Below are 14,250 nucleotides of genomic sequence, written 5' to 3'. Positions count from 1 at the left end.
ATGACTGACCAGACATTTACTACATTATGATTGACCAGACTTTTACTACATTATGACTGACCAGACCTTTACTACATTATGACTGACCACATTATCACTGACCAGACCTTTACTACATTATGACTGACCAGACCTTTACTACATTATGACTGACCAGACCTTTAATACATTATGACTGAACAGACCATTACTACATTATGCCTGACCATATTTTCACTGACCAGACCTTTACTGCATTATGACTGACCAGACTTTTACTACATTATCACTGACCAGACCTTTACTACATTATGACTGACCAGACCTTTACTACATTATGACTGAACAGACCATTACTACATTATGCCTGACCATATTTTCACTGACCAGACCTTTACTACATTATGACTGACCAGACATTTACTACATTATGATTGACCAGACCTTTACTACATTTTGACTGACCATATTATCACTGACCAGACCTTTACTACATTATGACTGACCAGACCTTTACTACATTATGATTGACCATATTATCACTGACCAGACCTTTAATACATTATGATTGACCATATTATCACTGACCAGACCTTTACTACATTATGACTGACCACACACTGACCAGACCTTTACCTCATTATGCCTGAGCATATTATCACTGACCAGACCTTTTCTACATTATGATTGACAATATTATCACTGACCAGACCTTTACTACATTATGACTGACCATACACTGACCAGACCTTTAATACATTATGATTGACCATATTATCACTGACCAGACCTTTACTACATTATGACTGACCACACACTGACCAGACCTTTACTACATTATGCCTGAGCATATTATCACTGACCAGACCTTTTCTACATTATGATTGACCATACATTTACTACATTATGACTGACCAGACTTTTGCTACATTATCACTGACCAGACCTTTACTACATTATGACTGACCAGACCTTTACTGCATTATGACTGACCAGACATTTACTACATTATGATAGACCAGACCTTTAATACATTATGACTGAACAGACCATTACTACATTATGCCTGACCATATTTTCACTGACCAGACATTTACTACATTATGACTGACCAGACTTTTACCACATTATCACTGACCAGACCTTTACTACATTATGACTGACCAGACCTTTACTGCATTATGACTGACCAGACATTTACTACATTATGATAGACGAGACCTTTAATACATTATGACTGAACAGACCTTTACTACATTATGACTGACCAGACCTTTACTGCATTATGACTGACCAGACATTTACTACATTATGATAGACCAGACCTTTAATACATTTTGACTGAACAGACCTTTACTACATTATGACTGAACAGACCTTTACTACATTATGACTGACCATATTTTCACTGACCAGACATTTACTACATTATGATTGACCATACATTTACTACATTATGACTGACCAGACTTTTACTACATTATCACTGACCAGACCTTTACTACATTATGACTGACCAGACCTTTACTGTATTATGACTGACCAGACATTTACTACATTATGATAGACCAGACCTTTAATACATTATGACTGAACAGACCATTACTACATTATGCCTGACCATATTTTCACTGACCAGACCTTTACTACATTATGACTGACCAGACTTTTACTACATTATGACTGACCAGACCTTTACTACATTTTGACTGACCATATTATCACTGACCAGACCTTTACTACATTATGACTGACCAGACCTTTACTACATTATGATTGACCATATTATCACTGACCAGACCTTTTCTACATTATGATTGACAATATTATCACTGACCAGACCTTTACTACATTATGACTGACCATACACTGACCAGACCTTTAATACATTATGATTGACCATATTATCACTGACCAGACCTTTACTACATTATGACTGACCACACACTGACCAGACCTTTACTACATTATGACTGACCACACACTGACCAGACCTTTACTACATTATGCCTGAGCATATTATCACTGACCAGACCTTTTCTACATTATGATTGACAATATTATCACTGACCAGACCTTTACTACATTATGACTGACCATACACTGACCAGACCTTTAATACATTATGATTGACCATATTATCACTGACCAGACCTTTACTACATTATGACTGACCACACACTGACCAGACCTTTACTACATTATGCCTGAGCATATTATCACTGACCAGACCTTTTCTACATTATGATTGACAATATTATCACTGACCAGACCTTTACTACATTATGACTGACCATACACTGACCAGACCTTTAATACATTATGATTGACCATATTATCACTGACCAGACCTTTACTACATTATGACTGACCACACACTGACCAGACCTTTACTACATTATGCCTGAGCATATTATCACTGACCAGACCATTTCTACATTATGATTGACAATATTATCACTGACCAGACCTTTACTACATTATGACTGACCATACACTGACCAGACCTTTACTACATTATGACTGACCATATTATCACTGACCAGACCTTTACTATAATATGCCTGACCATACACTGACCAGACCTTTACTACATTATGACTGACCAGACCTTTACTACATTATGACTGACCATACACTGACCAGACCTTTACTATATTATGACTGACCATATACTGACCAGACCATTACTACATTGACTGACCATATTATCACTGACCAGACATTTACTACATTATGACTGACCATACACTGACCAGACCTTTACTACTTTATGACTGACCATACCATTACTACATTATGACTGACCGGACCTTTACTACATTATGACTGACCATACACTGACCAGACCTTTACTACATTATGACTGACCATATTATCACTGACCAGACCTTTACTACATTATGACTGACCATATTATCACTGACCAGACCTTTACTACATTATGATTGACCATACACTGACCAGACCTTTACTACATTATGACTGACCATACACTGTCCAGACCTTTACTACATTATGACTGACCAGATATTTACTACATTATGACTGACCATACACTGACCAGACCTTTACCTCATTATGACTGACCATATACTGACCAGACCTTTACTACATTATGACTGGCCATATTATCACTTACCAGACCTTTACTAATTTATGACTGACCAGACTTTTACTACATTATGACTGACCAGACTTTTACTACATTATGACTGACCAGACCTAACTACATTATGACTGACCATACACTGACCAGACCTTTACTACATTAAGACTGACCATATTATCACTTTACTACATTATGACTTCTACTCCAGCCCAGTTCTACTCCATATACACTATAGAATAATTATATTTGCAATTTAACAGATACTTTTATCCAAAGTGACTTACAGTCATGCGTGCATATGTTGCTTACGTATGGGTATTCCCAGGAATTGAACCCTCTATCCTGGCATTGCAAGAGCCATGCTCTTCCAACTGTGCTTCAGAGAACCACAAATAGGGACTTACTATTTGACTGTCCATGTGCTTTACAGAACACTGAAAGGAGGTATACTTGAAAGTGGTGAGCAATTATAGCTTAGGTTGATAGTTGTTCAATTGGTTTCAATAGCCATGTCTGTTCTATAAATGATATGCCCATGGATGCTTCAGGCTGCAGTCCATTGACTTGGTTCCACTGGGCCTGTTCTTTGTGATATATCTAGCTCAGTTTAGTGATGTTCTTTCAGCTTGGCCACTATAGCAGAGCAGGTTCACCGCTGAGTGCTTCTGTTTAGCAGCACAGCAAAGAGCTTCCCCCTCTTCCCTGAATAACCCTAAACCCGAGGCCACAAGCACAGGGTCAGTCTAGTTACATTGAAACCATGCTTAGTAATGTTGTCTACAAGACTTCCTAGAGAGTAAAGAGCTGTTCTGAAAGAGCTGCAAAACCTGGACCCGTACAAATCAGCTGGGCTTGACAATCTGGACCCTCTATTTCTGAAACTATCCGCCGCCATTGTCGCAACCCCTATTACCAGCCTGTTCAACCTCTCTTTCATATCGTCTGAGATCCCCAAGGATTGGAAAGCTGCCGCAGTCATCCCCCTCTTCAAAGGGGGAGACACCCTGGACCCAAACTGTTACAGACCTATATCCATCCTGCCCTGCCTATCTAAGGTCTTCGAAAGCCAAGTCAACAAACAGGTCACTGACCATCACAAATCCCACCGTACCTTCTCCGCTGTGCAATCTGGTTTCCGAGCCGGTCACGGGTGCACCTCAGCCACACTCAAGGTACTAAACGATATCATAACCGCCATCGATAAAAGACAGTACTGTGCAGCCGTCTTCATCGACCTTGCCAAGGCTTTCGACTCTGTCAATCACCATATTCTTATCGGCAGACTCAGTAGCCTCGGTTTTTCTGATGACTGCCTTGCCTGGTTCACCAACTACTTTGCAGACAAAGTTCAGTGTGTCAAATTGGAGGGCATGCTGTCCGGTCCTCTGGCAGTCTCTATGGGGGTGCCACATGGTTCAATTCTCGGGCCGACTCTTTTCTCTCTATATATCAATGATGTTGCTCTTGCTGCGGGCGATTCCCTGATCCACCTCCACGCAGACGACACCATTCTGTATACTTCCGGCCCGTCCTTGGACATTGTGCTATCTAATCTCCAAACAAGCTTCAATGCCATACAACACTCCTTCCGTGGCCTCCAACTTCTCTTAAATGCTAGTAAAACCAAATGCATGCTTTTCAACCGTTCGCTGCCTGCACCCGCACACCTGACTAGCATCACCACCCTGGATGGTTCCGACCTAGAATATGTGGACATCTATAAGTACCTAGGTATCTGGCTAGCAAAATTGTAATTATTCGCCTACCTCATGCCTTTTGCACACAATGTACATAGACTTTTTTCTTCTACTGTGTTATTGACTTGTTAATTGTTTACTCCATGTGTAACTCTGTTGTCTGTTCACACTGCTAAGCTTTATCTTGGCCAGGTCGCAGTTGCAAATGAGAACTTGTCCTCAACTAGCCTACCTGGTTAAATAAAGGTGAAATAAAAAAAATAAAAAAATAAAAAAGGGTAAAGCGTAAATACCAATACATTTACTGTACAAGAGCAAGTGCCCAAAACACATGCCTGAATATACTGTACATGTTAAAGAATTAACTTTAATGGTTGAGTTTGAAGTACAATGGGAGAATGGAGGGGGTGATGGAGGGAGTGGGGTGGAGTGAGTGGGTTGGGGTGGAGGGATGGGGGGATGGAGGTGGAGGAATGGAGGGAGGGGGTAGAGTAATGGAGGGAGGGGGTGGATGGAGGGAGGGGTGTGTAGGAAAGGAGGGAGGGTGTGGAGGGATGGAGGGAGGGGGTGGTGGAATGGAGGGAGGGGGTGGAGGGATGGGGGGAGGGGGTAGAGGAATGGAGAGAGGGGGTGGAGGGATGGGGGATGGAGGTGGAGGAATGGAGGGAGGGGTAGAGGAATGGAGGGAGGGGGTGGATGGAGGGAGGGGGGTGTAGGAATGGAGGGAGGGGGTGGAGGGATGGGGGGAGGGGGTTAGAGGAATGGAGAGAGGTGGGTGGAGGGATGGGGGATGGAGGTGGAGGAATGGAGGGAGGGGGTAGAGGAATGGAGGGAGGGGGGTGGATGGAGGGAGGGGGTGTAGGAATGGAGGGAGGGGTAGAGGGATGGAGGGAGGGGGTGGAGGGATGGGGGGAGGGGGTGGAAGGTAGGAAGGGGGGTAGATGGAGGGAGGGAGGGAGGGAGGGAGGGAGGGAGGGAGGGAGGGAGGGAGGGAAGGGAGGGAGGGAGGGAGGGAGGGAGGGAGGGGAGGGAGGGAGGGAGGGAGGGAGGGAGGGAGGGAGGGAGGGAGGGAGGGAGGGAGGGAAGGGAGAGGACTGCCATTTACAATCTCCTCCTTAATGATGATCCCTTCCTTTCCCTTCACCTCATATCTCTCTTCGCTATGTCTCATCCTTCTTTTCCCTCCCATCTCATTGGCCCGTTGGCTCTGGACGGAGGGGAGGAGGAGGGGATGAGATGAGATGGAGAGGAAGATATATCACTTTAATTGATTTATGTGCAGTAATGCTGTGTGCTGGGCTGTGTGAGGGGATCCGGTCCCTGCTAGGAGGCCAGCTATCTGAAGGATTGGCCATTAGAGCCTGTAGCAATCAGAAAGAGCCTGGGGCCGCTATCCTTGTTCAGGATTCTGACCCACTTTTTTTTTAAATACCTTAGACTGAGCTGTGAGGAGATTCCGTGGCAAGACACTCTCATGTAGCACCAGGGACTTGGAACAGGCCTTCCATTTTGTTCTTAAAATAGGACAAGGTATTTCTAATCTATCAAATCAAACCAGGGACTTGGAACAGGCCTTCCATTTTGTTCTTAAAATAGGACAAGGTATTTCTAATCTATCAAATCAAACCAGGGACTTGGAAGAGGCCTTCCATTTTTCTCTTAAGATAGGACAAGGCATTTCTAATCAAGAAAGTCAAATCCCCCCCAAAAATTTTGTCACATGCACTGAATACAACAGGTGTAGAACTTACCGTGAAATGCTGACTTACAAGCCCTTAACCAACAATGCAGTTTTAAGAAAATAGAGTTAATAGAGAAAATATTTACAAAATAAATTTAAGTAAAAAAATAATAATAATGTGGCTATATACACGTCGGATGGTGGTACAACAACAGGTATCGAATAGAACACCCTCAATGTGTTGGGTGGTGGTACACCTACAGGTATTGAATAGAACACCCTCAATGTGTTGGGTGGTGGTACACCTACAGGTATTGAATAGAACACCCTCAATGTGTTGGGTGGTTGTCCGTCCTTTCTGACTGTTGTCTTTCTATGTTTGTTTCCAGTCTGTTGGTCAACCAAGATTTCTCTCTCTCTCTCTCTGATAGTGAATCGTTTTGGACAACATACTGGTAGTGTCTTGGCATAGTTTTAAAGCTGCCTTACAGTTACTCTAACTATATACATCAAATTTCAATCAAATTCATTATTAAAGTTGCCTGAGTCACAGTGATGTCATGAACACTGTATTGTCGTCGATATTGTTGTTGATGTTACGAAGTATAAATACAAAGCATGACATCAGCAGCCAGGTTGTCCTATTAGCATACCTGCTCTCTTTTAACACTGATAAATCCATCTGTTGAAAAAATATATTTAGGATATGTCAACGTAGCAAAGCCAGACAGCTGAAGGTAACTTTCTAAACAGTGTTATCCTTCTTTCCTAGCTTGTCAGCTATAGTGATTTCTTCCTCTGCTCCTCTATCCCTCCATCCCTCCATCCCTCCATCCGTCTCTATCTTCCTCTGCTCCTCTATCCCTCCATCCCTCCATCCCTCCATCTGTCTCTATCTTCCTCTGCTCCTCTATCCCTCCATCCCTCCATCCCTCCATCTGTCTCTATCTTCCTCTGATCCTCTATCCCTCCATCCCTCCATCCCTCCATCTGTCTCTATCTTCCTCTGCTCCTCTATCCCTCCATCCCTCCATCCCTCCATCTGTCTCTATCTTCCTCTGCTCCTCCATCCCTCAATCTTCCTCTGCTCCTCCATCCCTCCATCTTCCTCTGTTCCTCCATCCCTCCATCTTTCTCTGCTCCTCCATCCCTCCATCTCTCTCTCTCTCTGTCTCCATCTTCCTCTGATCCTCCATCCCTCCATCTTCCTCTGCTCCTCCATCCCTCCATCTCTCTCTCTGTCTCCATCTTCTTCTGCTCCTCCATCCATCCATCTCTCTCTCCATCTTCCTCTGCTCCTCCATCCCTCCATCTCTCTCTCCATCTTCCTCTGCTCCTCCATCCCTCCATCTCTCCCTGTCTCTATCTTCCTCTGCTCCTCTATCGCTCCATCTTCCTCTGCTCCTCCATCATCCATCTTCCTCTGCTCCTCCATCCCTCCATCCCTCCATCTCTCTCTGTCTCTATCTTCCTCTCTTCCTCCATCCCTCCATCTCTCTCTGTCTCCATCTTCCTCTGCTCCTCCATCCCTCCATCTCTCTCTGTCTCTATCTTCCTCTGCTCCTCCATCCCTCCATCTTCCTCTCTTCCTCCATCCCTCCATCTCTCTCTATCTTCCTCTGCTCCTCCATCCCTCCATCTCGCTCTGTCTCTAACAGAGTTGATCACAAACAGCCAGATAGAGAGCGGTCTGCTGAAGGCGGAGCTAAAGGACAAGGTGACGTACACGTTGCTACGGAAACATCGACACCAGACAAAGAAGTCCAACCTGCGCTCGCTAGCTGACATCGGCAAGACGGTCTCCAGTGCAAGTAGGCTCTTTACCAACCTGGATAACGCTATTACAGGTGCCGGTTTGGTGTTGTGTCTTTACCAACCTGGATAACGCTGTTACAGGTGCCAGTTTGGTGCTGTGTCTTTACCAACCTGGATAACGCTATTACAGGTGCCAGTTTGGTGTTGTGTCTTTACCAACCTGGATAAAGCTATTAAAGGTGCCAGTTTGGTGTTGTGTCTTTACCAACCTGGATAACGCTATTACAGGTGCCAGTTTGGTGCTGTGTCTTTTCCAACCTGGATAACGCTATTACAGGTGCCAGTTTGGTGCTGTGTCTTTACCAACCTGGATAACGCTATTACAGGTGCCAGTTTGGTGCTGTGTCTTTACCAACCTGGATAATGCTGTTACAGGTGTCACCTTTAATCTGCCATGTTTTTTTAACTTCCCCCATCAATGTTAGGCATCAATATTTTGGAAAATATCTTGTTTTGGTGTCTGTGTTCTCGACACAGGTTTCTTTTATTTCTTGTGAAAAGTTTGGTGGACAGGCAGACAGTGTAGAGTTCTATCAGTGAACCTTTACGGCCCCCTCCATTAGGACACATCACCTTTAAGAGAAGAGTTGAGATTCCTAGACAGAGGGGTCCACCCATACATGGAATTAGGAAACATTCCACATGTTAGTTAGATGTGAAAACATGTGATTGGTTGATTATGTAGAGTAAATGAAGATAGTTGTTGGACATGTAGGGCCAGATTTTAAATGTGCAAGTTTGCATAATATTCACATTTAAGAAATGGAATGGAAAAAAAGTTCAAGTGAACTGTACTAAACATAGTTCCTTATCGAACATGGATGCTCTATTGCAGAACAGCAGAACTAAGTCATTCACATCAGTTTAGATGTAGAATTCATTTAGTTAAGCTGAGGCTGTTCTGGAGTTGAACTTTTCATTTCATCTTTCATTGCTGTAAAATCATAACACTGAATTCATCATCACACACAGATGTTTGTTTGATTATATTAATCAATGATAAATCAAATAAATATATGGTTGGAACAGATTTCATGGTATTTAACATGGAAGGTGATCGGTTGCCCAGGTCACCTTGGGTCTGTAAATAATCATTTATTACCTGCTCTGACATTTATGACAATGATTGGAACATGGAAGTCATCGATCTGTTTTATTGATATATTGTTGTAGTGGTGAAAAGGACATTTTAATTATTTGGTAGAATTTTTCACATCGATTTGTGTGTATCATCTAGCTTTGGATTTAAAAAAAATACACTATATAATACCAGGTTGGTTTCACAGTAACTTTATACAGTTACTGCTAACATCACCCCCATGTTCTCCTGAACACAATAAAATAGAGGCAGGATACTTGTCCATGAGATTAAGCATTTATATAATGTAGCAAAAATGACTAACTCATTTTCGACCAAATGAGCAGTTACTGCCTTTTGCTTGGTAGGTCAGTATTGTGGTCTAACATTACAGATCCAATGTAACTAAGTATGTCCAACCCGAAACTGTGTTCTTTCCAGATAACCATCTTTCACTTTGCTTCACCAGTTAATCTATCACGTCCTGTTCTATCTGCTTCTCTTTTAACCATACCCTTACTCATTTGATTCTGTCTAACTAACACTGTATAATTCCACTGCATCTGTCTGTCTAACTAACACTTGCCCTTGATTAATCCACTATTTGTCTCCCTCCTCCTTTCTTTCCTTTCTCCATCCCTCCTGCTCCCTTTACTTCTGTCTTCCGCGGGTTGGGTTCTGCCATTTAAGCCCGTAGTCCGCTTGAAAACTCAGTGCCTTGTCTAACAGTCCGTGCCTCAATGGAGGAGCTGCAGACCCAACGAAGCCCCAGCATGGACTGGCTTAGTAAGTCATGCTACTGTATTGTAGATCTCCCGCATCATAGACTGGCCAAGTATATTCTCATTAGAATTCTGGAGCTACAGTTGGTCCATAGAGCCAAACAACCAGCTGTCCCCTTTCCCCCACTGTATCCTATCACACAGAAGTTATTTTCTTTCATGAGGAATCTGCCTCATTAGGCCAGAATAGAGCCGCTTATCTGTCCTCCATGATAGATCTTAGATGACTGGAATTCAATTCTGACAGTTGTCATCCAAATTTAGTCCATTCTACCCAGTCCACACTTCAGTATACTTAGTCCACACAGATTAACACCAAGTCTGAATGTTATTCACATCCTACTTTTTGAGAAGGTATGTTTCCCCAGCGACAACATAGAAAATGCCATTTCCCTCTGGGTGCATCAAATGGACTGTCCCCCTCTATCTATCCAGAGGAATGAGGTAACAAACTGTTGAATCAATACAGTGGCATCAGATTTACGTTCACAGATGTATTGCCTTCAGCAGTATCTCCACCCTGAAATTTGAAGTGTAGGCTGGTACACTGTGTGTTTTGCTGTCTCCATTCAGTCCAGTCTTTAACAGCAGAGTAGGTTGTTAACCTACAAGGCTGTTGTTCACTCATAGGCAGTCCAGCCACCACACATCGGAACCTGGCCTCAAGCAGCATGAACGACATCTCCGACAAACCAGAGAAAGACCAGGTGAGTGTCCATTGGTTGACCTCTCCGTTCAATGTTCCAAACAAGTGTCAGTAACTGTGTTCTTTAGAGAATGTTAGCTCTTTAAACTTCAATAGTTACTGGACCTAGTTACCTAGGGAGAAACCAGCACGGTTTCCATCCAATTGGCAACATATTTTCATGTGAATATTTTAAAATCTGCATAAAGAAAATATTTTCAACTCTACCGATGGTTATGTCATAAAAGCGATTGTGTTAAATAGCCAATTTGCCCACGTTGGTCTTGGCACGTGCTCTCTAGCCAACAGCTGGCAGATAGTGCAGGTAGGCTAGCCTACATGATGGGATTATTATGGATAAGAGAGAGAATATTTGTATTTGTCTAACGGCATTCAAGCATCAATCATCATGTCACCAGATTAAGACCCTCTATTGGAAAGGAGAATCAAGCTCATCACAGTGCACTTTCACCACCATGTGAAGTTCATCATAATTTATTTAATCTGTAGCCTAATAAACTGCATGCTTTCCCAGGGTCGTAGTGGGAGGACTACACAACATGTCATCATGACTCAGATGGTTATTACAACAATATTTGTGATCCACCCAGCCATTTCTCATCTTATACATTTTAAATACACAAAAAGATCCTTCCATGTCGAATAATCAAATTGTCTGTGTAAATTTCTGAAATTGTACTGACATTTCCTGTTTTCATAAGCCTGGTTGTTTTCATAAGCCTGGTTGTTTTCATAAGCCTGGTTGTTTTCATAAGCCTGGTTGTTTTCATAAGCCTGGTTGTTTTCATAAGCCTGGTTGTTTTCATAAGCCTGGTTGTTTTCATAAGCCTGGTTTATGCCTCACTTAATTCATCCGCATAAAATGGTTGGATAGAAACCTGGTTATTGATATGAAATATATATTTAATAGTCAGTGGTTTAGTGTGTCACTGAAGCATAGTGACACAATGTTAGTACAATTTCTGCTGTCTTGCTGATCCCTGTCTGCCTGCTCTATGCACTGTGGTCTGGGTTATCTGACCAGCCATTGGAACTCTTCCACTGGCTCACTGTAGCTACAGTCCAGCAAGTCTAACCTGGTTAGCTACAGTATAGAAAAGCTAACAGCGTTAGCTACAGGGTTAGCTATAGTCCAGGAAGGCTAACGGGGTTAGATACAGTATAGAAAAGCTAACAGCGTTAGCTACAGGGTTCGCTATAGTCCAGGAAGGCTAACAGGGGAAACCACTATGTGCTTGGCTAATGGCTGATTATGAATCGACCAAGGTGCATTGTCCTCCTCCAACCCTAACTCAACAAGGTGCATGGCCCTCTTCCAACCCTAACACAACAAGGTGCATGGCCCACTACCAACCCTAACTCAACAAGGTGCATGGCCCTCTTCCAACCCTAACTCAACAAGGTGCATGGCCATCCTCCAACCCTAACTCAACAAGGTGCATGGCCATCCTCCAACCCTAACACAACAAGGTGCATTGTCCTCCTCCAACCCAAACTCAACAAGGTGCATGGCCCTCTTCCAACCCTAACACAACAAGGTGCATGGCCCTCTTCCAACCCTAACTCAACAAGGTGCATGACAAGGTACATGGCCCTCTTGCAACCCTAACTCAACAAGGTGCATGGCCCTCTTCCAACCCTAACTCAACAAGGTGCATGGCCCTATTCCAATCCAAACTCAACAAGGTGCATGGCCCTCTTCCAACCCTAACACAACAAGGTGCATGGCCCTCTTCCAACCCTAACTCAACAAGATGCATGGCCCTCTTCCAACCCTAACACAACAAGGTGCTTTGTCCTCCTCCAACCCTAACTCAACAAGGTGCATGGCCCTCTTCCAACCCTAACTCAACAAGGTGCATGGCCCTATTCCAACCTTAACTCAACAAGGTGCATGGCCATCCTCCAACCCTAACACAACAAGGTGCATGGCCCTCTTCCAACCCTAACACAACAAGGTGCATGGCCATCTTCCAACCCTAACTCAACAAGGTGCATGGTCCTCTTCCAACCCTAACTCAACAAGGTGCATGGCCCTCTTCCAACCCTAACACAACAAGGTGCATGGCCCTCTTCCAACCCTAACTTAACAAGCTGCATGGCCCTCTTCCAACCCTAACTCAACAAGGTGCATGGCCCTCTTCCAACCCCAACTCAACAAGGTGCATGGCCCTCTTCCAACCCCAACTCAACAAGCTGCATGGCCCTCTTCCAACCCTAACACAACAAGGTGCATGGTCCTCTTCCAACCCTAACTCAACAAGGTGAATGGCCCTCTTCCAAACCTAACTCAACAAGGTGCATGGCCCTCTTCCAACCCTAACACAACAAGGTGCATTGTCCTCCTCCAACCCTAACTCAACAAGGTGCATGGCCCTCTTCCAACCCTAACTCAACAAGGTGCATGGCCCGCTTCCAACCCTAACTCAACAAGGTGCATGGCCCTCTTCCAACCCTAACTCAACAAGGTGCATGGCCCTCTTCCAACCCTAACTCAACAAGGTGCATGGCCCTCTTCCAACCCTAACTCAACAAGGTGCATGGCCCTCTTCCAACCCTAACACAACAAGGTGCATTGTCCTCCTTCAACCCTAACTCAACAAGGTGCATGGACCTCTTCCAACCCTAACTCAACAAGGTGCATGGACCTATTCCAACCTTAACTCAACAAGGTGTATGGCCCTCCTTCAACCCTAACACAACAAGGTGCATGGCCCTATTCCAACCCTAACTCAACAAGGTGCATTGTCCTCCTCCAACCCTAACTCAACAAGGTGCATGGCCCTATTCCAACAATAACTCAACAAGGTGCATGGCCATCCTCCAACCCTAACACAACAAGGTGCATGGACCTCTTCCAACCCTAACTCAACAAGGTGCATGGCCATTTTCCAACCCTAAAACAACAAGGTGCATGGCCCTCTTCCAACCCTAACACAACAAGGTGCATGGCCCTCTTCCAACCCTAACTCAACAAGGTGCATGGCCCTCTTCCAACCCAAACACAACAAGGTGCATTGTCCTCCTCCAACCCTAACTCAACAAGGTGCATGGACCTCTTCCAACCCTAACTCAACAAGGTGCATGGCCCTCTTCCAACCCTAACACAACAAGGTGCATGGCACTCTTCCAACCCTAACTCAACAAGCTGCATGGCCCTCTTCCAACCCTAACTCAACAAGGTGCATGGCCCTCTTCCAACCCTCACACAACAAGGTGCATGGCCCTCTTCCAACCCTAACTTAACAAGCTGCATGGCCCTCTTCCAACCCTAACTCAACAAGGTGCATGGCCCTCTTCCAACCCTAACTCAACAAGGTGCATGGCCCTCTTCCAAACCTAACTCAACAAGGTGCATGGCCCTCTTCCAACCCTAACACAACAAGGTGCATTGTCCTCC

The 14,250-nt window shown here is 44.0% G+C and overlaps 1 protein-coding gene across 5 annotated transcripts in view; it reads left to right on the top strand.

Annotated features, from left to right (window-relative positions):
• The window catches only part of slc4a4a (solute carrier family 4 member 4a), a 423,147-nt gene that overhangs the window by 232,731 nt on the left and 176,166 nt on the right, over positions 1 to 14,250 (top strand). For all 5 annotated transcript variants that reach the window (XM_064927355.1, XM_064927285.1, XM_064927513.1 and 2 more), the window contains 2 exons: positions 8,128 to 8,280; positions 10,775 to 10,851. In XM_064927355.1, coding sequence (XP_064783427.1) covers positions 8,128 to 8,280; positions 10,775 to 10,851 — 230 coding nt within the window. The remainder of the gene's footprint in view (positions 1 to 8,127; positions 8,281 to 10,774; positions 10,852 to 14,250) is intronic.

The sequence above is a fragment of the Oncorhynchus masou genome, chromosome 1 (genome assembly GCF_036934945.1).
Source record: "Oncorhynchus masou masou isolate Uvic2021 chromosome 1, UVic_Omas_1.1, whole genome shotgun sequence".
Classification (NCBI taxonomy): domain Eukaryota; kingdom Metazoa; phylum Chordata; class Actinopteri; order Salmoniformes; family Salmonidae; genus Oncorhynchus; species Oncorhynchus masou.
This window is presented reverse-complemented; position numbering and strand designations above follow the sequence as displayed.